The sequence below is a fragment of the Leptosomus discolor genome, chromosome Z (assembly GCF_034619465.1).
Source record: "Leptosomus discolor isolate bLepDis1 chromosome Z, bLepDis1.hap2, whole genome shotgun sequence".
NCBI lineage: Eukaryota > Metazoa > Chordata > Aves > Leptosomiformes > Leptosomidae > Leptosomus > Leptosomus discolor.
The window spans coordinates 70,200,763-70,223,815 of NC_141419.1; the positions used below are offsets into that span (position 1 = coordinate 70,200,763).

At 39.5% G+C, this 23,053-nt stretch overlaps 1 protein-coding gene across 3 annotated transcripts in view; it reads right to left on the reverse strand.

Annotated features, from left to right (window-relative positions):
* Positions 1 to 22,824, reverse strand: part of CWC27 (CWC27 spliceosome associated cyclophilin) — a 125,839-nt gene extending 103,015 nt beyond the window's left edge. The window contains exons 1-10 of one of the 3 annotated variants that reach the window (XM_086479531.1): positions 22,702 to 22,824; positions 21,302 to 21,398; positions 20,077 to 20,189; positions 18,544 to 18,687; positions 17,718 to 17,816; positions 17,436 to 17,539; positions 16,324 to 16,393; positions 13,348 to 13,427; positions 10,095 to 10,116; positions 3,621 to 3,793 (exon numbers count right to left, since the gene is read on the reverse strand). In XM_086479531.1, coding sequence (XP_086335657.1) covers positions 3,621 to 3,793; positions 10,095 to 10,116; positions 13,348 to 13,427; positions 16,324 to 16,393; positions 17,436 to 17,539; positions 17,718 to 17,816; positions 18,544 to 18,687; positions 20,077 to 20,189; positions 21,302 to 21,398; positions 22,702 to 22,743 — 944 coding nt within the window. In that variant the 5' untranslated portion in view covers positions 22,744 to 22,824. Of the gene's footprint in view, positions 1 to 3,620; positions 3,797 to 10,094; positions 10,129 to 13,347; positions 13,428 to 16,323; positions 16,394 to 17,435; positions 17,540 to 17,717; positions 17,817 to 18,543; positions 18,688 to 20,076; positions 20,190 to 21,301; positions 21,399 to 22,701 lie in introns of all 3 variants that reach the window. The other 2 variants (XM_086479530.1, XM_086479529.1) reach the window with 2 other exon arrangements.
* Positions 22,825 to 23,053: the final 229 nt, after the last annotated feature.

The window sequence follows — 23,053 nt, forward strand, 5'->3', positions numbered from 1 at the left end:
CTCCCAAGGCTATGGCTCCCAATCGCTACGAATGCATCCAATAAAACCTCTTCTGAGTTAGGATAACCCATTTGGCTCTAATACTACTGCTACTGCCCTGAAAGAGTAGAATCACCACAAACACAGCTCATTGACCACCCACATGGAGAGCCAGAAGCTTATGGAACACCTCCACAAATTTCTTTGATAATGTGATAAAACATCATACCTTAGGCATGAAGTACTCCATGCCCAGGCTTGTATGCTCTAGCTTTATGTTCCCTTCATGCTGCAAACTTGCTACTATACCTCAGGCAAATTTGTTTCTAGCAGCCATCCCTTGAAAACCCAACAGAGAGTTAAACAGATCGGTGGGCAGGTTGTTGGACAAACAGGTAGGCAGTATGTACAGAGACTAATTTCTTTTGCTGTTCTAAAGATGTTATTTGACTGCCAGGTACTTGAAGGCACTTTTTCAGAAAAAGTTTTTTTTTAGAACTTTTAAATTTCTGAATCCTCACCTCCACTGTGTGATAGTAATCTGTACTTGCCAACCTCCATGATCAAGAACAGTTCATTGACTCTGAGAAGCTTACACTTATTCTGTATTGGGCAATATTATGGGTAAGTTCACAAACATTATCAGGGTGCAGGATAAATAACGGCAGAGTATTTAAAACCAGGAATTCTTTCTGCAGTCAGGAAACTGATTCAGCACAATGTTTCTGCAAGATTTGCGACACAAATCTACCTCATGTACTCTCGTCCCACATACTGACATAAAACCATTTTAAGGGATATAAGATAAATATTCATGTAATATACCACCAGGATTATGCATCTACCTCAGCTGTAGGACTAGTAACCAGATTTTGGGATCCAAGTTATCCATCATTCTCCTTGATCTCAGTATACTTCCTGTGGACCTGCTGTCTACAGCAGATACACTACAGCCACCAATTTCCAAAGCAGCCACACAGCCCAACTTCAAAGATGGCAGAAAGGAAAAACAGGGGATAGGTTTTTAGAAGATGTCTTGTAGATGTCCTCTGAAACCATACCTAATTATATCCATCACAGTCATGAAAATATGGCACTAAATTTCCTGTATGGTGATTTAGGTGCACTTATAGAGAGAAAAAAAGAATAAAAACCAGAAAGCCAGTGCTCATAAAACAGAGTTTTATACTGGTGTACATAACACTACATGGTTCTACAAAGAGATCAGATTTATGTATGGTTCCAGAACAAATGGGATTAATGTGAGTTTACAGATCTGACCACACAAATCTTGTTGACTATATAAAGTCTGCCAAAGCATGAAAGTTATTTGCCTTGCCTCTAACTAATATGACAGGAAAAACTAAAGCACATTTAAATTACAGATTTTGTTTACTACATCCTTTTACATTACTATGCTGGATTTTTCACGTCAAATGCTCCTGCTTCTTTATCTCCATCTATTAAGTATATTGGGTCTTCTCTTCAGCAAACATAAAATTATGAGGAACTTTGGAAGTAACATCATCTAGGCCTCAAAAAGAACTGACAGATTTGCTCAAATTACAAAGGCTTCTGTACTGTACCTGGTGTGCTTCTCAGATACAAATCAATATTGGAGAAGATGTAGAAAAGGACACCAAATTTCCTGCTTATATCCATTAATATTTCATTTTACAGAGATATTCCAACTCAGTGAAGTGGTTAAAAAAATTGTTTTATTGGTAATGTTCTCACTAGCCTTTTCACTGCTCCAAGAAAGGCAGACAAACAGCAACAGCTTGTATATTTTATACAGTTGGTATATTTTAATATACCAGTATTAAAAAATTATCCAAAATAACGCAAGTGTTCCTACCACCCTAAAAGCATAGCCTGCTTCTAAACATATAGGCCACAGAGAGTTAAAACTACTACCTCACATGGAATGCTTAAAACTTACTAATCTTGCTTTTAAAATAATTTCAAATTCTTTCAGTAAAAATAATCAGATCAATATCCATCAAGTTGCAAATGTCAGGGTGCGATTTCCCTTTTCTCTTACTGAATAGTATTGGTTTACAATTAAGATAATAATTGAATGCCCATCATAACTGACAAGAGCCACTTCTTCAATAAGATATAGTTCTTTTCATTTTTAGCAGGTATATATAGTCATATAAAACCAGAATAACCTGCAAGGGGTGCAAGTCAGATATGTGAATTTCTAATGACTGTAAAACAAGAACTGATTCCGTTTTGGTTATTTCTTCTGTTTTCCAAATAAAGTTTCAGTATGTAATGTATCTCAAAGTGTGTTATTATTACAACAAATTTATCTTCTGCAGTCTTGACCCAAAGACTTTAGTTTCCAGTTATTAATAGGGATGGTAATTGCTATGGAACTTGTGAAGCGTTTATATTGACTACCATGTATTCTTTTGTTCACAAACAGACTGTCCTGGATTCTTCCATGTTGGCAATACACCTTGGCCAGTAGGTATAAAACTGTATCTGCACTGGGGGTAAACAGGTAAAAAAAAATAAAGGAAGAAAATAAAATAGGAGAAATGGTTCCACTCAGAGGAAACTGTTGTGAGAAAAAAATCTAAGACAGCCACTACATATGCCAAATTTAGTACAGGCAAAGCCTGAATAATTTCATCATGCAGTTATTTATGACAACTGTGAAGAGTCAGAGTGCAAAACCTAAATTACCTTTTTGATGCTTCCTCCTTCTACCCCCCAGTGAGTTTCACTGAGTAAGTAAATTCACACATTGACCTTTATAACAGCAAAGACTTTACTGTTCAGTAACTTCTGGAGCCCATATTTGTTGAAATACTGAACAATAATTCCTAGTACACACCACTTGCACACAAAACAAATGTTTTTATGCAGTATAAATACTGTTAGGCAGAAATTCCCAAACCAGCTGTGGAAGAAAGACTGCCAAGACACAAGGTCCCAAGAAAACAAATTAACTCGCTGAAAATTGAGTGCTAATCAGTACAGATGCTCACGAAGGCTGGCAAAGCTACATTATGTGATTGGAATCTATGTTTTTATGTCTGCAAAGAGCTGAATAATGCTGCAGAGGCATAATAATTTGTCTAGAGCTAGTTCAATAGTTTGAATACAGTGTTACATTACTATTTAAAAACTGATCTATCAATTGCAGTGTTGAAAAACTGGTACACTCAAGAATGACTACTGTTTTAAACCAGACTTTAATGGATGACTAGGAAGCCTTTACTTTCTGGAAGTCTTAGTGGTGGTTGACCACCACGTGTTATCTCACAGATAGCTACCAAACACAACCTTACAACGGTGTAGAAAGAGAAAGTAAAGCATGATAGATACATATAAAACTCCTCATTTATACTCACATGCAAAACCAAAACTCCCGTAACAAGGTATCAGTAAGTGCTCAGTGTAACAAAATGTAACTTAGCTGTTTGGCTTAAACTGCCAAATGAAACTAAGAAACGAGAAAGCAATAGGCAGTTTCATCTTCCCCAGCTGGAGGTGGCAAAGGGGAGTAATATTAACGTAATACTAACCTATCAATGTAGTAACTGTAAAAGTGGAATTGAGCAGAAAATCTAACTGTAAACAAGCAGAAAGAAAAAAAAAAATTACAGAAAAAGCACAATACCTACCTGCGACTAGTTGTCTTCTTTTCTGTTTTAGTTTCTTCCTCTGGAAGTTGCTGTTTAGCATTTTCACTCGTATCAATTTTCAACTTCTTGGCAATGCGTTCTTTTATTTGAAATCTCTCATTGCTAGCAGCTTCACCTTCTACACTATCAGCATCTTCATCATGTTCTTCTTCCTCCTTTATTGATTTAAAAAGATTAAAATTCTCATTTAGGTTTTGGGTTTTTTTACTACAGAATGTTGAATATGGCAAGTTTTCCTTACAAAGATAACCTCTTACCAAAAAAAAGAAAAATACTTAATTTCAAAGCAAACATATCCTTCTCTGTTTCAGAGGGAATAAAAAATGTGAAATATGAAAACTTTCATATAAATTACATCTAAAACAGTCTAGAATAGACTGTAAACCCTTAGAGGTCTGCAGAAGACCTCATGGCAATGTGGTATTAGTCTGGTCACTGTTCATGAATCCAAAATTTGATCAAGTCAACGCATAAAACATTTCCTTCATTTTCCACTAAAAGAAAAACAAAACTTAGCAAGAACTTCCTGCCACAGGGCCATACTAGAGTCATGGTGGGATGGAAGAGGTTTGCTCATCATTCTCCAGGAGAGAATGTACAGACACCACATTGATCAAAAGAGTACGTGGAATCCATCATCCCAACTGGCTACAGAGGTATGATGCTTCCAGACCTAGTAGAAGGTGGCATAAGGAGATAAACTAAACCACTTTGCTTCACAGGCACTTGGAAGGAGAAATAAGTGATTTCTCACAGTAATGAAGAAGCCTAACTAGATCAAGGGATCCAAGTTTGACTACTTCCTTCCTTGAAGAAGGAAGCCTGCATGAATCTTAATGGAAGGACACCAGCTCCAAGACTAGATGGCACATCTTTTTCTATTTTGGAGTGATGCTAATCAGCTAAAGAAAAAGTGTAAGATACTACATGATTGTAAGTTTAACCATACAAAGAGAAAGATCAGACTACGAAACAGTATTCCAGAGGACTGTACTGTATCCAGGAGACTGCCAGGATGTCAGCACTTGGAGAGGAAAACGCTAAGGACAATGTATATGCCCTGGGTGTGACTGACAGGTAGGAGGAAAAGTAGCTTGAAGACCATGTCCATAAACATGCAGGGGGAGAGGGAAGAAAAATAAAAACAGCAAGAGGCACAATTTTGGGAATACCAGGGAAAAATCAAGAGCTGGATTTCAGATGTTGTCTTTGAGTCAGTTTAGGAATCTCGAGACTACCATGCTTAGATTTTAGATTTAGACAAGAGAAGACCAGTCAGGAATAAAAAACCTGAATATGTGAATATCTGGCACAGTAAAATACCTGAATATTTTGTCCCTGAAGTAACTGAAAGATTATTGTGGGCGTTTTGTCTGTTCTTTTTAAATAAGGGAAAGAGAAAAGTGGAACACGACCAGCATTTCACTTAATTTCCCAGAAAGTTATTGTTTGACAGAGCAGGCAATGAAACTTTGGGAAGGATTTGCTTACTTGTAAATTATCAGGGAGATGGGATGACAACAGACCTCAATGGCAGAGGGCAGAATTCAGAAAAAGAACGTAACAGGACTGTGTCAGGGTCTTTAACAGTCAAGGATAAAGACAGACTGCTGGTGGAGATTTGGCTAGGGTTTAGGTAAGAGCATGTTACTGAAAGGCAAAGAGTTGGATAGGAGAATTTCTAGAATAAAAATGGACAACTCTAGACAAATTGCAACTGCTAAGTAGAAAGCTAATTAAAAATTACAGAGATCTGAGTACCAGGAGGGGGGTTCCATGGGTCATATTTTAACAAAGGTTCAACTTGTCCAACTCTGATGAATCCCCTACTTCGTGAACCTTCCACTGCTTTCATTCTGCAGAGGATTTCACCAGTCGTCTTCTATAAAAACACTAACAAAACAGGATATAACTTTCCTCCCCAGCCCGTTCCCTCCTGCAACTCTACTTTTTTTTCTCCTGCCCAGTCTCCTCCTTCAGTATCTTTTCTGTCTCATTAACTCCATCGTTATCTTTCAGGCTCTCATTTTTCTGAGGTCTCATTACCAACTCATAGATTTAAACAAATTTCCACCCAGAGTGGGCTACGTGACAACTCAGGAGGGAAGTGGCTGTTCAGTTGGATGACTGTGTTCCCCTAGCGACACAGAAATGCAAACTGCCTGTCTGGAAGCTGTACTAGTTTTTGCTGATGTTGTTAGCCAGGTGGAGTTGCCCCATTCTTCTCTTTGCTCTGGAAATTAAAATGTAATGAGAGATTTTGTGTCAGAATGACTACTTGCTGCAATATGTAATATGATTTAGCCATTACAACAGAGCAGGGCACAAGCAATCCAGGAGGTTCCTCGAATGTGTTGATGGTAACTTCCTTCTCCAAGTGACCGAGCAGCCAATGAGGAGAGGTGCTATGCTGGAACTTGTTCTCACCAACAAGGAGGAGCTGGTGGGGAATGTGAAGCTCAAGGACAGCCTTGGCTACAGTGACCATGAGATGCTGGACTTCAAGATCCTTAGGGCAGTAAGGAGGGTGCACAGCAAGCTCACTGCCCTGGACTTCAAGAGAGAAGACTTTGGCCTCTTTAGGGAACTGCTTGGTAGAGTACCGTGGCAGACAGTCCTAGAGGGAAGAGGAGCCCAATATTCGAGGATTACCTCCTCCAAGCTCAAGAGTAATGCATCCCAACAAAGAGAAAGTCAGGCAAAAAATTCCAGGAGGTCTGTGTGGATAAACAAGAAGCACCTGGACAAACTCAAATGTAAAAAGGAAGTCTGCAGAGGGTGGAAAGAAGGGCAAGTAGCCTGGGAGGAATACAGAGAAATTGTTTGAGCAGCCAGGGATCAGGTCAGGGGAGCCAAGGCCCTGATAGAATTTAGCCTGGCCAGGGACATCAAGCGTAACAAGAAAAGCTGCTATAGGTATGTCAGTGACATAAGGAAGACTAGGGATAATGAGAGCCCTCTCGAAAAGGAAATGGGGGACCTGGACACCTGGGATATGGAGAAGGCTGAGGTACTCAATGACTTTGCCTCAGTCTTCATTGATGCTCCAGCCACACTGCCCAAGTCAAAGAGGACAAAGGCAGGGGCTGGCAGAATGAAGAACCACCCACTGTAGCAGAGGATCAGGTTCAAGACCAACTAAGGAATCTGAAGATGCACAAGTCCAGGAGACCTGATGTGAAGCATCTGTGGGTCCTGAGGCAACTGGCAGATGAAGAGCCTAAGCCACTATCCATCATATTTGAGAAGTCATGGCAATCTGGCAATGTTACTATTGACTGGAAAAGAGAAAACATAACCCCCATATTTAAAAAGGGAAAAAAGGAAGACTGAGGGAACTACAGGCCAGTCAGTCTCACCTCTGTGCCTGGCAGGATCATGGAGCAGACCCTCCTGGAAACTATGCTAGGGCACACAGAAAGTAAGGAGGTGATTGGTGACACCCAACACGGCTTCACCAAGGGCAAATCATGCCCAACAGATCTGGTGGCTTTCCACAATGGGGTTACAGTGCTGGTGGATAAGGGAAGAGCAACTGACATCACCTACTTGGACTTGCACTCGACACTGTCCTGCACGACATCCTTGTCTCTAAACTGGAGAAACACGGATTTGACAAACAGACCACTCAGTGGATCAGCATTTGGCTGGATGGTTGCACTTGAAGAGTTACAGCCAACAGCTCAATGACTGTGTGGAGCCCAGTGATGAGTGGTGTTCCTCAGGGGTCAGGTAGGGGGAGCAGTGCTGTTTAACATCTTTGTTGGCAACATGGAAAGTGGGATTGAGTGCACGCTCAGCAAGTTTGATGATGACACCAAGCTGTGTGGTGAGGTCAACACGCTGGAGGAAAGGGAGGCCATCCAGAGGGACCTGGACAGGCTGGAGAGGTGGGCCTGTGCAAACCTCATGAAGTTCAACAAGGCCAAGTGCGAGGTCCTGCACCTGGGTCACAGGTGTCAATACAGGCTCGGGGATGAGTGGATCAAGAGCAGCCCTGTGGAAATGGTGCTGGTGGATGAAAAGCTGGTCAAGAGCCAGCAATGTGAGCTCGCAGCCCAGAAAGCCAATCACATCCTGGGCTGCATCAAAAGCAGTGTGGCCAGCAAGTCAAGGGAGGGGATTCTCCTCCTCTACTCTGCTCTGGTGAGACCCCACCTGCAGTGCTGTGTCCAGCTCTGAAGCCCCCAGCACAAGAAAGACTTGGACCTGCTTGAGCAGGGCCAGAGGAGGGCCATGAAGGTGATCAGGGGGCTGGAGCACCTTCCCTATGAGGATGGGCTGAGAGAGTCGGGGCTGGTCAGCCTGGAGAAGAGAAGGCTTCAGGGAGACATTCTAGCGGCCTTACAGTACTTCAGGATGGCCTACAGAAATGGTGGGGAGGGACTCTTTATCAGGGCGAGTAGTGATAGGACAAGGGGCAACAGTTTCAAACTGAAAGAGGGGAGATTCAGATTAGATCTTAGGAAGAAATTCTTTATTGTGAGAGTGGTGAGATACTGGAATCCATTGCCCAGAGAAGCTGTGGATGATCCTCCCTGGAAGCATCCAAGGCCAGGTTGGATGGGGTTTTGAGCAACCTGGTCTAGTGGAAGGTGACCCTGCCCATGGCCAGGGGGTTGGAATTAGATGATCTTTAAGGTCCCTTCCAACCCAAACCATTCCATGATTCTATGATTTGAGAAGATTATTGAATTGGGACACAGATATCACACTTTACGTTATCCATATTACTACACAAAACTTACTATTCAGTAACTCACTGACAAATAGGGAGAGGAAAACAAGTTGTGCAGAATGAGGAAACAGAGGAATATCACTGGTGGGAAAAAAATTTTAGTCTTGTGAACACATTTCATGTAATGTTTTCATTAATAACTTAGACACAAAAAGACATTTAACAAATAGTGATGAGATACTGTTAATACAAAGGATCTGACTCTCAAAGCATGAAACGTATGACACTGAGAACTGCAGTAAGAGAAACAGGATGATATTTAATAGCATCAACAGCAAGGTCAGGTGCTCAGGGAATAATTACAAGAGTTCCTCTTACATGCTAGGGACTTGTTATTTGGTGGGGGTAGGGAGATCTGGAAGGATTATTTGCTCATAGGATGGCTATAAAACCACCAATGTGTTGCAGCCGTGTCACTGCAAAAGTGATCCTGTGATGTGTTAACTGAAATAAATCCAAGAGAGATGACAGAATACTATCACCACTTTACAAGGCCCAGGTAACTGCCTGAAATACTAGATTCTAGCCAAGATTTTTCAATGAAATTAAATCTAAGGAGAGCATCTGCTGGAAAGAAAGAAAAAGCCTTCCTCCTTCTGACTTCATGACATCATTGTAACAGCATTTAGATTAACTAGGTTGAAAAATAAAAATTTAAATAAATATACCTAACATGTTCTGTATTCCTTTGAATCCAGTTCACTTAACAGAGGGCTATTTGAACATCTGAAGAATTATTAATTAAGTACCATTCTCAGAACTTTCTGACACTTAAATATTCCTGCAGAGCAGGAATTAGAAAGGAGAAGAGTCCAAGAACCTGGACTCATACTATGCTTCATGCAAAAAACAACAGGAAACAGGGTGGAAGCAGACTGTTTTCTTTTTTTTTTAAGCATAAGAATAATACAGATTGTGTTTTTCCCTTCACTTCCACAGAGCATCAACTAACAGTGCAGTACCTGTGTGTGGTGGATAGAGATGTAAAACAGTACTTTTCAGGATTCAGTTTGGGGAATGGGAGATTACATTCCTAGTCAAATTTTACATCCTTGTCTCGACAGCAACTCAAAGGGGTATCCCCATGACCTATGGCTGGAGGCAGACATACTTCAGCTAGCAACCTTACTCTGCAGCATGTATGACAATCTGCTTGTAATTAAAATAGGCTCCACATTTGGTTGAATGTTACTGCTTGGTTATTCAGATTTCCTGTCTTTCAGAGGTGACAAGTCTTCATCAATACAATTCAAATGATAAATACTGAAATTTTGCTTCCTTGAAGAAATCTTTCCAACGGAACTCTCACTCATACACAGACTTCCACTGACACATTTGAGTTCTATCATTATTCATGAAAAACTTAATTTTAATATATATATATATTTTTTAGAAGCAATTTCAGGGCTTTTATTGATGGTTTGTCACCCTGTGGTACACAACCTCCCATATACCTAGCCTACTGACCGAAATATCCGGTAAGTAGTTCTTATAAAATTAATTAGGTAGTATGCAGTAGTAACTCTACTCCGTTGCGAATGTTCACAATGGCCAAACCTTAGAGCTCTGAAAGGTCTCCAGCCTTTTGTTGGAAATCTGACTTGAGATAGTTTTCCAAAACCTCTAAAGTAGCATTTGTCACCCTAAGAAAATCTAATTTACACACAGCAAAAATCAAAGACTTATTTGTAAAAAAAAAAAAAAAAGTTACTTACCTCACTCAGATTCCTTTCTTCACTTGCTGCCTCACTAAAACAAGAAAAATAATCAAAACCATTTTGAAGTACCAGAGGAGATTTAAAATACTGCTTTTAAAAAAAAAGTTCTTAAATAAAAAAATTTGTTTGGTTAGCTACTTGAAATTTTAATCAATCTAGTCATTTATATCATCCTCATATCAATCTTAAAAGCATCAATTAACAGTATTTTCTACCATTTGACTGCCATAATCCTTTCTAATTAGAAATGTTTAAAAACACAGGCTAAAACCACAGACTTTCATATAATGGATAAATTATGACCACATCTTGAGCTATCCAAACAAAACACTAATGTATACAGTTAAAAGAAAAGAACCCTTAAGATGATGACGTTTTTGATCTCATATATTAAATAATTTCTAGTATTTCATTGCAAATAGTCTGTATTTTGGAAAGCCTTCTTTATATAGGCACGTTTGACATGCACTACACTGATAATTAAGCTTAACATCAAAATTTTCATTTGTTGTATAGCTACAGTTTAGTGTATTAAAAAAGGAATCTATTTACTAAGGCTAACACATCCACTGTTAATTGTCACAGACTAATAAAAAGACCCTTGAAGATTCTTCCATCCCACAATTTAAAAAATAAGTTATGTTAAAGAACCAAAGCATGAAATACTAAAGCAGATATCAAAGTCAAGGCTTTGAGGTGCGCTCTGAGCCATCAGTAAGTAATCAAGGTCATCAAAGAAACCATAAATTTGTTGGAATCAATGACATTAATTTCATTGAGAAAATTAATCCAAAGACTCTCTGTGGAAATATTTCTTAATGGATTATAATAAAAAAAAACCAAAACCAGCCCACAAATGAAAGTAAGTATTAAAGAAAATATTTAGACTGCATCCGGGTTTGTAATTCTGATGCCAGTCCTGAACAACTAGAAGCCACAGTAAAAGGTAAAATGAGCTATTTGGGATTTGCAACATGACTACAAAGGCAAATGCCTTACCAACCTCCGGAGTATTTTGAAGGGGCTACAGATGGTTGTGGATGACCTCTCTGATATATCTGGACTCACACAGAACCTCTAACTAAAAGTTTTTAAGGAAACTATGTACTCCTGGGGTGACAGGAAAAGTCCATGCATAAAAAAATAGATGGTTAAAAGACAGGAAAAAGTTAGAAGCAAATCTATCACTTCTTCCCATGGAGGAAGATCACTAGTGTATATCCACAGTAGTCTTGTGTTGGGACTTGAGCTGTTCAGTGAGCTCAGTAACAAAGCAGACAAACAGCCAGGTCACTGAGTTTTTTGAGAATACTAAATTACTCAAGGTAGTAAAGCCAAGACCAGATTGAAGAATTGCGGAAGGACCTGAATGATGAGACAATAAAATGACAGGGGAAATTTTAAGTAGACATAAGTAAAGTTATGCACATAAGGAAAAGGAGTCCCACATAGAGAACAAGGAGCTCTCAGCTAACCATCATTGCTCATGATGTGTCCCTCAGAGTCTGTACTGGGACCAGTACTGTTTAACACCTTCATCAGTCACACAGACATTGAGATCAAGTGCACCCTCAGCAAGTTTGCAGATGACACCAAACTGAGTGGTGCAGTGCCATGACACGCCTGACAGATGGGATGCCATCCAGAGGGACGTGGACAAGATCGAGGGCCCGTGTGAAGCTGAGGAGGTTCAACAAGGCCAAGTGCAAGGTCCTGCACCTGGGTCAGGGCAACCCCCAGTATTAATACAGGCTGAGAGGCGAAGGGATTGAGAGCAGTTTTGCAGAGAAGGACTTGAGGGCACTGGTGGATGAAAAGCCGGACATGAGCCAGCAGTGTGCGCCCACAGTCCAGAAGACCCACCTTTTCCTGGGTTGCATCAAAAGAAGCGTGGCCAGCAGGTCGAGGGAGGTGATTCTGCGCCTCTACTCTGCTCTGGTGAGATTCCATCTGGAGCACTGTGTCCAGCTCTGGAGTGCTCAGCACAAGACATGGACCTGCTTGAGCGAGTCCAGAGGGGGGCCACAAAAATGATCAGGGGGCTGGAACACCCCTCTTATGAGGCTAGGCTGAGCGAGTTGGGGTTGTTCAGCCTGGAGAAGAGAAGGCTTCAGGGATGCCTTACTATGGTCTTTCAGCACTCAAATGGTGACTTTTTAGTATGGCTTGTAGCAACAGGACAAGGTCTAATGGTTTTAAACTAAAGGAAGGTAGATTCAGAGCAGATGTAAAGAAGAAATCTTTCACAATGAGGCTGGTGAAACATTAGAACAGGCTGCCCAGACAGGTGGTAGAGGCCCCATCCCTGGAAACATTCAATGTCAGGTTGGACAGCACTCTGAGCAGTGTGACCTAGTTGATTTCCCTGCCCATGGCAGAGAGGGTTGGTTTAAAAGTCCCTTCCAACCCAAACTGTTCTATGGTTCTATGATAAGCAAATTCCTAGAGTGGATATATTTTTATTGAATTGCCTCAGCTCAATACTCAACAGTAGTTAAAAATGCAAATCAGAAGTTAAGAAGTATTAAAAAGAAACAGAGACCATCTTTATGCAAGCAGATTTATGATTCGCCTCATTTTCAGTATGTTGTTCAGATTTGGAAAAAAAAAAAAAAAAAAAGGTATTTCAGAACAGAACCAGGATTGGGAAAAGCAACAAGAATAACCACAGGTACAGAACAACTTCTGTGGGAAGAAAAGTTGAGCAGGCTTTAAAAGTTTAGGTCAGAAAAGAGGTGGCCTAAGAAGGGATTGCGGTAAAGAGAAGTATGAAGAGACTGACTGCTCACTGTCTCTTCCAGCCTAAGAGTCAGAATTTATCAAATGATGCTATTAGCAGCAAGCGTCAGGACAAAAAGGGGAGGTACCTCTTCCTGCAGCAGACAGTAGAGTGTGAATGTAAAAAAATATTACAAAAGACCGAAAAAGTACTTTGACGAGAGCTCTATTAAGGATTACTAAACAGATGAACTACATCAAACTCTGACAGTCCCCTGAGATGAAAGTACATAGAGGCTGGGAGTCTACTCAGGTAAAGATTACGCATGCCCTACTTTTATTCTTTTTGGGCATCCACTGATGGCCAATGTTGGTGACACCATAGTGGGTTAGACAAACATTTGGTCTGATCCAGCATTGCCATTCCTAATTTCTTCAAGAGTAACAGACAAACAATGAGTATATATGATGCTAATCAGGTCTAACATCCTGAAAGTAACTCTGTCCTGGAAATTGGAAATCACATATTAACCTTTTGACAGCAGGAATTGAGCTTAGATGTGGATCATCCTTCAGTAGATCATGACTACTTTTACTTTTTCCCTTCATGCTCTGTTAAAAAAAAAAGAAAACAAAAAAGGTATTATAAATTTCAGTGTTGGAGAGAATAGATGGTGAAAAAGCATAATGGTAAGAAAAAGAGAACTTGTTTCTTGTTAGCTTTAGCTTAACCAGTAAGCATAAACACTTTTAATAGCAGAAGAACAGACAAGGTGCTCCCAAAAGAGGAGCATCAAACTGACCCCACGGATTTAAAGAGTATTTTTGCAATAGCAGTGCACTTCATTTTAAAGTAAAGAGGAGAGGGAAAAAAAAAAAAAATTGTTTAATCATCACAATTACTACACATCATAAAAATACATGCTCTAGTACATATAATTTGAGTGAATGAAGAGGTAAGAACTTGACTTTTTCATAACAGCAAATGACAGCTCAAAGAACTACCATGTACAAAGCATGTCAATGTTGGCAGAACATTAATTGGACCCCTAGGAAAAAAAAAAAAAGAAATTAACAACCTGCAATTCATCAACCTACAATACATCATCTATCGCAGAAATCATCTACTGAAGCAAACAGTCAAATAAATCTAACAACACGTAAGATTTTCAGGCAGAAAGACTGCAGTAAGAAAGCATCCCCCACACTAATCCAAATAGCACACTTGTATTTCAGACTGAAAATCTCTGTCACAGAAACAGTCTGTATTGTGATCTGAATGTCTCCATTTCAGCCTCATTTTCTAACCTTTTCAAGAAGACAATGGCTGTGCGGATAATAAAATCTTACTTGTTTAAACACAACTTCAGTTTTTTATTACACAGAAAAAAAGACTAACACGTTCAGCAACATTAAAAATTACTCCTTCAACAAGTAATTTGTGTGTGTGTTCAGCAGCTAGATGGAACTTAACACAAGAGCTTCTCACCTTTGTAAACTGCTCCAAACAAGTGTAGACAATTCAATGAGCAGTTTGGACACTGAAAGCTTCAGTTTACACACTAAGCAACAACCAGTGGGGGCCCCACTGTCAGGTCCCTGAGTGCAATAACAGCCTTAGTGGCCTTGAGGAGTTTTACCTGGAGCTCCTCTGCCCATGAGCACCATTTCAGCTTCGGCCTGAGAATCCACTCGCTGCCTGAGCTATGTCAGAGTTTTACCTGTGTCTAACCCCACTTTCTGGATAGGCCAGTTGGACCCAGATTGTAGACCTGTCTCCAGCCTTGTCTCCTGTCCCATCTCTTGCTGCTCCTGAATAGACTCTCTGGATGGGGACCTTGGTCTCGGTTACTGCTTGCCGTGTCCAGGACTGTTGATGGACACTGTTACAGCAACCAACTCCGCCTGCTGTATCCACACCCTGTGGGATAGTGCCCCTGTTCATGAACACACTGCCGGTGCTGGAATCACTCTTGTCTCTTTGCTCACACTCCCTCATGCAGCCATTCTGCTCTTGCCACTCCTTAACACAAACTTCCCTAATCTTGTGATCTCTGCTTTCTATAACCTCCTGGGGTACACAAATTTTCTTTCTAAGACTCATACTCTCTATAATATAACCATTTACAGACTTTACTAATACAGAAGACACAATTTGACCTGTAACATTTACAAGGCAGCAATGCTCCTAATCCTTTGTTTAATCTCTTTTTGAAAGTATCTATACTTCTTATGCACTTCAACTCAATCAAGATTAAGATAATGTCCAGAACTACAGGTATGCTGACCCAGACCTATCAGAAATAAGTGATAATGTTTGGGGGGGGGGGTAAGTTTCCTTCTGCTGTAAAGAATTAATAGAAATTCTTCATAAACAGTTGATCTGGTTATTTTCCCAGCTACAGCTAGTCCAGAATTTTATTAGTCAGGACAAATACGAGGATGAGATTTTAAGACTGAGTTGAAGACAGCATGACAACACTGAAACTGGGCTTGTCACGAAAGAGGTGTTCTATTCAGATAGAACCGAAAAGCAAGTATTTGATGTGAAAGAGAAGAACATCAAAACAACCAAGTTAAATGCAATATTAAAACACAGACATACATCAAGAGCAGGACTGCAGATGAGCATGTTAAGATAAGTATAGTTAGTCTGACTGGTAAGTTGAAACAAGAAAGACAAATAGTTAAAACTACTGCTGTGATAAATCTCTGCTATCATCCCAACAGATACCATCTCACTATAATATTGTCCATTATTATTCACTGTTTTCTTTTGTATTTTAACTAAATCCTGAGGACTGAGGACCATTTTTTCACTTATGGGGTACAGGACTCTGCACCATGTAGTCTAATCACTAGCTGAAGCCGGTAGCTACCCAAACTGTACAAATAAGGAAGAAAGCCTAGTGCTCCAGAGCAATAATGTGGTCAGCAGTAGAAATGAGAATGACAACTTGTTAAAGAAATTTTTAAAGTAACCTTATTTAAGTGGCAAAGTCAGGTAAGGATATGTTAGATCAAAGACTACCTATGCAACCCTAGTTTTGTCAACGTGGACAATTCACAACAGTGCAATATTTAATTACGATAATGCACTATTTTCCCCACAATAACCCCACTTCATTTTGCACATAGAGCGCATATACATAAGAAAATGGTACTGGCAATGAACAAGCTGATCTATTTCCTTTTAGAAAAATACAGTACCTATCACCTCTATGAATTTTACAGCAGACAGATCTACGTGATGAAGTATGAAACTGTATGTTTATGGAAATGTAAAATATCTCGCAGTAACTGAAGGCACCCTCAAAGTTAGAAAAATAAAAGAAATGTTTTCTCAAGATGTTAAAATAGCAGAATCATAAAAACTGAAGTACTTTCTAGTACTAGTGTTCAAAACTCAAACATAAGAACAAGATTAAGAACTTTAAAGCTTTTCACGAACATGCAAAAAAGGTAATTTTAAGTTTAAAAGAAAAATGGGGATAGTTTGGTACAGTACCTGACTAACTCTACTGACTTCCTCCTCCTCTTCTTCAGCTTCTTCCCCAAAGGAAAGCAGGTTAAAATTTCTTTAAGAGAGAAAACACATTTTCTAGTAAAACTTTAAATAATGTCTTATTAACATTCCATAAACTTTAAACTTATTACTTTCACATTGTATGTGATTTTTTAAAAAACTTTTTGTCCTGCTAAACATACCAATTTCAAACAACTACATGTTGTTTTGCAATAAACCACGAATATTTAGAGAAGCATGTTCTATTCTATTCCTGAGACAAAACAATCAGAATAGCTAAAGATCACTTAGAAAATGGTAAGACGGAACTTCAGAAATTTTGCCTTTACTAACTTTCACACTTCTAAATGCTGATAGCTCTGAAAACACAGCACTTGCATTTTTAAAATTTTTTTCTGCAACAGAGCAGCGTTCAAGTACCCAACACACTTTTCAAGCTACGACAACTCAAAAAGCCACCAAATGCACACACATCCACAGAATGCAATTAAAAGAAATAATGCTCTTTAAAATTTTTTAATTTTTTTCAAAATTACACAACATGTATTTCTGTCCAACAGAACTGGCAGCATACACCAATTTTAAATTTTCTATTACTCTTCATTGCTTGTTTATGACTACCAAATTTCATTCACAGAAACTGAAATTTCCCATGTCGAAATGCCTGCCTTTTGCTAAGTATTTTAGTGGGAGAGAAGTGGTAGCTGATAAAAGAAATTCAAAAACCTCAAATAACTGAGCTATGACCTAGTTACTAGCGCATATTACCGTGAGGGTCATCTCAGTCACAAAAGAGTAATTGCACATTCTTGCCCATGGGAAAGGCTTAAGCTACCTTATACCTCTCTTTTGCAACTAACTATCAGCATATGGAACAGTTACAGCTCAGCTGATGCACAGTAACCACTTCACTCACAGCAACTGGATTTGTATCATCTCTTCAGAAACAGAGAAGTAGGTTTTCCTAAGATTAGAGAACATTTCTCTGTGCATTTTGGTAAAGTCTTGTGTTTCAAAAGTAGAAACAGAAAACTAACAAGCTGCAAATTAAAGGTGAAAGAAAATTAACCAAAATTTATGTTGCATGTATTTACTTTGTGCCTTTTACTTTGGACTTTTTAGCTTCTTCTTCTGGTTTGTCCTTCTTCGGCTTTCTGTTTGGTCTTGGAACAATGTCATCAAAAGGATTAAACAAAACCTGTTAAAAAAGTAGTATTTTAGACACATCTTTAATAAGTATTTTGCTATATTTAAATTATTCAAGATTTAAAAACAATGTATAAAAAGACATGCTAAGTTTTCACACTAGTACACAGTTTTCTGAACACTATGAACAAAAGATTTAAAATTTACAATTTCCATCGGAATATACCCACCTCACTACTTCTTATTTTGTGTGGACTGAGAGGTCTCTCTTCCTTGTCAACTTCTACTTCAGCCAGACGCAACATGTTATATATTGTATCCCCTGTAACCTGTCAAATTGATAAATAGGGTTTGAAAATCCTTGCCCATAATTTTTGTTAATTATTCTGCAAAACACAAGGCAATTATTATATAATGAATTTTGAAAACATAAATGATATAGGAAATAGTGAAAGCATGTAAGACTTCTAAAAGACAGCAAGTACAACGTACAAAGGTTTGGTTTTTTTAAATTTAACAGCAAAAGTTGAAGGAATACAGGAAACTAAACCTGCATTTTTGAAAGTATATGCAGTGGAAGATGTCAAATTCTCACTGTAAGATGTGAAACTAAAAGTCACTGTGACATAAAAAAATAGTTGGTTTATTTTCTTTCAAGTAAATCATGAGAGTGGTAAATTCAGCTTATATTTTTCATTTTCCTGATTCTTCTTGAGTAATTAGAATTTGCAAGCAGAATTTTCTAAAATGTCACTAGTATTAGATGAACTGATTAGTAAGACAGCCATGATAATATTAGTACAATTATTCAAAGGAAGTACAACACAAAACTGTAATTTAGAAGAATAATTACAGCAAAGTAGATCATTATGGGAACAACCTATAATAACATTTCTACCAGACAAGTGAAACAAAGAGAATGGAGACAGCTTAGAAAGCAGCAAAAAACATTTCAAATGTAAGTAGAGGCAAACAACACTAAAATGGCCTTTGAATACAGAGAAACTTATAGTAGCTTCTGTCAAACAAACTGGAACTCTAGTCTGTGCAACAGACCTTTCCAAAGATTGTGTGCTTGTTATTAAGTTCATCTGCACGACCCAACGTAAAGAAAAATTGACTCCCGTTATCATGGGGCCCAGCATTTGCCATAGCAACAAGTCCTCTTCGATTAAACCGCAATCGTGAGTGGAACTCATCCTGGCAGAGACAGAAGAGAAAATAACATAATTTAAGTATGTAACTATTTTTTCCACTTCTTCAGCTTATTTACATCAATATACGCACACAGAAAATATGGTGTTAACTTTCTTTTAAATTCAAATAGTAAGAAAACCAAAGTATTTTGAAACTTAGTGGCACAATTGTATTTAAAAGCTCCTGTTTTCATCAGAAATGTTTCTTTTTAGTCAATGTTTTTTCTTCTTAGTGCCTATAATAATGCAAACAACTGAATAATCTTCTTTAAAAGAAACCATAAACACATAACCAAAAAACACTGAAAGAAAAAAATTTGAAACTAGTGTATCGATAATAGAAAGACAAGATTTAATAAAAACGCTTTAAGTTCTGTGTTGTTAACTTTCTCTTTTTCCAGTCATTGCCTAATAATCATTATTCGTTATTTTTCCTGGAATTTAATATCCCCCCAATATTATGAAAATCCAAAGTATTTCTGACAGTAACTGCATTTCATACATTTCTTGTAAAATGTGACATTCTTGTTACCCACTGTATTTAGGGAAAAAATCCTAATTCATGTAAAATAACCAGAAGCTCAATAACAGGTTGTAATAGTACAGTATTGCAAAAATTCATAGGAAGAACATTTTCTGGACCATAAGAAGACAGAATAGGACTACTTTCAAAGCAAGGTGAAAGCAATGAGTAATGGCAGCATCATAATTCTAAACAACGCAATATTGAGATACCACTAACTTTAAACAGTGACACTACAATATTGGTGATATTTGTTTTGTTTTCTGCTCAGGCACCAATCCCTTCCACAACCTTCATGTTCGTGTTACATGTATGAGTCTGCTCTAGCAGCAGGGAGAGAGACAGAAGGCTCAGAGACAGGCTATGCAGCTTCCGTCAAGAGCTAAAGGCGCCTGCCTCAAATGAAATAAAACCATCAGGCAGAACAGAACATAGCCACTGTGCATGTGTAGCTTCACTTGGGATCTGAGCCTCATTGTTAATGAGATGAGCCACGCTGGTAGCAACAATACCAATGCTCACATATACAGCATTCAGAGACCTTTGCTAAATGAGATGAAATGTGCATACAGAATGTACATTTCTGCATCTGAGTTTGCACCATATGAACACCTCCTCTTCACTCTTCCCCTCCTCCTATTTTCCCTTGTGAGTTCATGCTAGTAAGGTTACACATTTATCATATCAGAACAGCTACATTTAAGTGCTCTCAATTCAAAAAGGTATATTTGAATACACTGAAGCAACAATTACTGTGCATGTATAATGTTGCATTTCTAACGTAAGCTTTGTTTTCTCACAACCTAACACAGCAGGAAGAACTGATAGTGAATAACCAAAAATTAATGCATAAGATATACAGATACGTACCTTGAAGGGAGCTCCATAGATTGAATCTCCACCTGATCCAGTACCAGTGGGATCACCACCCTGTACTATAAAGCCAGGCACTACTCTGTGAAATATTGTATTATTGTAATATTCTAAAAAAAAAGGAAAAAAAAAAGATAAAGAGGATATTAAATACATGTAAGCGGTCTCAAAATCAAACTTTCATACAGGTGATGTCCAGAGACTGAAGTTCCAGAAAGCAAGTACTGTAACTGGATTCTGCTATTTCCACTGGGTTCCCTCCTCTTCCACTGTCTTGCTTAGTGTGACCGTATCTCAGCTACAAAGGACTGCTAATGACAGGATCTGCAAATGTTGCAGCATAGCTAGATATATTCATGGATGATTATATGCCCTGATACTTACAAGAGAAATACTCGGATTTATTATACAAAGCATAGGATCCTACACAGCAGTCAAACTCAGAAAGGAAATAAAGCCCATTTCTTTGGCATTGAGGATAACTGAACTCTTAGGACTTACCAAGGGCTAAGAAATCGATTTACCATTGCAAAAAATCTCCATATCTCCACACTAGGTATAAGAACATGGAAAAGGCTGGATCCGTCCTGGATGCACAAATCCTAGATTGCTATTTTTCCTTAACAGAGGAGGGCTAAAAGAACTCTTAACCACTCTATAAATGCATAAATGCGATAATAGCAGTAGCTACAAAACACATAAAGGCACCAGGTCCTTCACAAATTCTTGTTACAGTTTCCCCAACAAGCTTCTCATTCTGGTACCCACTGCTTCAGTGAAGAGCATTACAGAGCTTCCATCAACAAAAAGGTACAGCAAATTAAAACATCAGAAAAACTTATGAAAAACATGCAAAGGTAGCAAAGAGCGCAATACAGAAATGAGAATTTTGGAGCATGTCCAATATTGCATCATCGTCATTTCTTATATACATTAAAGAAGCAGTTTTACTTTGTAGACACTTGCTGAAAATAAGCATTCCCAAGCCTTTGACATACTTTTTAATAATACTAAGTCACCTTAGTGAAAAATCACCTAAATTTTTTTTTCCACTGTGTTCCTTAATAACCTTAAAAAACATTGTCTGAGTGTTAATTAATATTTTCTAAACACAAATTAATTCACTAACATATTAAAAGTTAAAACATTGTATATTTACAAAAAAGACACAAGAATTGCACATGAAATAATTTCAATAACTCCTGTCCCATTCCATCCTTACCTTCCATACAAAGCTGGATGAAATTTCGACATGCTTTCGGTGCTTCTTTTGACCATAATTCTATATCTATATCTCCTGCTGTTGTTCTCAGCAAAACCTATAAAAATATAGATAAATACATCAATAGTTTTATTGTAACTTAGTCATTGATCAAAGAATATCACTGCTAAGCTAAAAAAATACTTTTGAATTCATTATATTAGTGACAGTAGTAGACATTTGTCCTGGTTTGGCTGGGACAGAATCACAGCCCAGCCATGCTAGGCAGGCTCAAGCCAGCCAGGGCAGCTGACCCGAGCTGGCCACAGCTGCAGCCCACACTGTAATGTCATGCTCATTATGAAGGGAGGTGGTTTACTGAGGAGAGGGAGCTCCTGTGAGGTTAGCCCTGCTGGATTCCTGCTCCTTCTCTGGTTTCTGCTGAGGACTACTTGGCAACAGATTGTGACAACAGTGTATTCATTTGGCTAAGTATTTTCTGTTTGTACTGGTGGTGTTTCGTTAAACCTGTTGTACTTTCACCTATGGGTCTTCTCTCCTTTTTCCTGACTCCCCTCCCTGATTGGTGAGGGTTCTTCGGGTGATAGAACAACTGTCACAGTTTAGCTCTAGTACAGGCTAAATGCGGACAACATTCAGATGTGCCAGGTAGCTACTCTTAGTTCTAGCTAGTATTACCAGAACTGAAGGTATAGTTCTGAGCCCATATGTGTAATAAAGCTCCAAGGCCAATGACATGGTACCTGACACATGACAGAAAGCTAGATACCCTTTATCACTTCCATAATGAAATAACATGGGGGAAAAAAATACAATTATGCCATAAATCTACAGAGGCATGACCCTCTCTTACAAGTAATTAAATTCATTACATTCAGCGAGAGATCATAGTAAAACTAAGAACCAAAAATATAGTCAAGAATAAAGAAAATTAAACAAACTGTTTCCGGGACTGCTCTGTGTTATGCACCCACACAGCACACACCGTGCTTTAACTCAGGCCATGTCTTCCGAGGCTGTATCCCCTCAAACGAACTTTAACCAAATCAGCACCGCACACATACAGCCCATACACTGTCAATTTCTTCACACCTCCCTCATTCAAGAGCAACGGCCGCGCACACACCACCACCAACCCCCCACCCCGCAGAGTGCGCACCCCCCTCACCCGAATACACCTCCCAGGCACGTAGTGCAGCCTCCTCAGCCGCCCTCCCCACAGCCGCCCCCCTCGCCTGCAAAGCCCCCGCAGACCAGTTTCCTCTCCCGACCCGCTGAGGAGCGCTCACCCGCCTCAGCAGCAGCCCCCTCCCCTACGCTGCACTACAGCTCCCCTCCGCCCGACCGCCTGGCCCGGCCTGCCCCTCGCCCACCGCAGCCCTGCCCCCGGCGAGCCTCACCTTGCCGTTGGTGGGGGGCTCCTGGATGTAGATGTTGCTCATGGTCGGCAGAGGGGCGTCTCAGCAGGTGACCAACCGCCCAGGCTCGACGCTCGCCTACTTCGCCTCTTAACGCTCCCTACCTCCCCGAACCTCCCGCCATCTTGGGCGCCTCTATGCAGCGCCGGGCGGTGGGGAGGATGTTGCCCAAGCTACGAGGAAGGAAGGGGGGATAAGCCCCGCGTTGCAGCGTCTACCGGAGTCACTGAGGAAGTACTTCCTTTCCAAGAGACTGGAGGCTTCTCTAGGCACCTAAAGTCCCTCCCCGTGGCTCCCGCCCCGTCGTAAGGTCCCCCGTCCTCCCTGTGAGTGG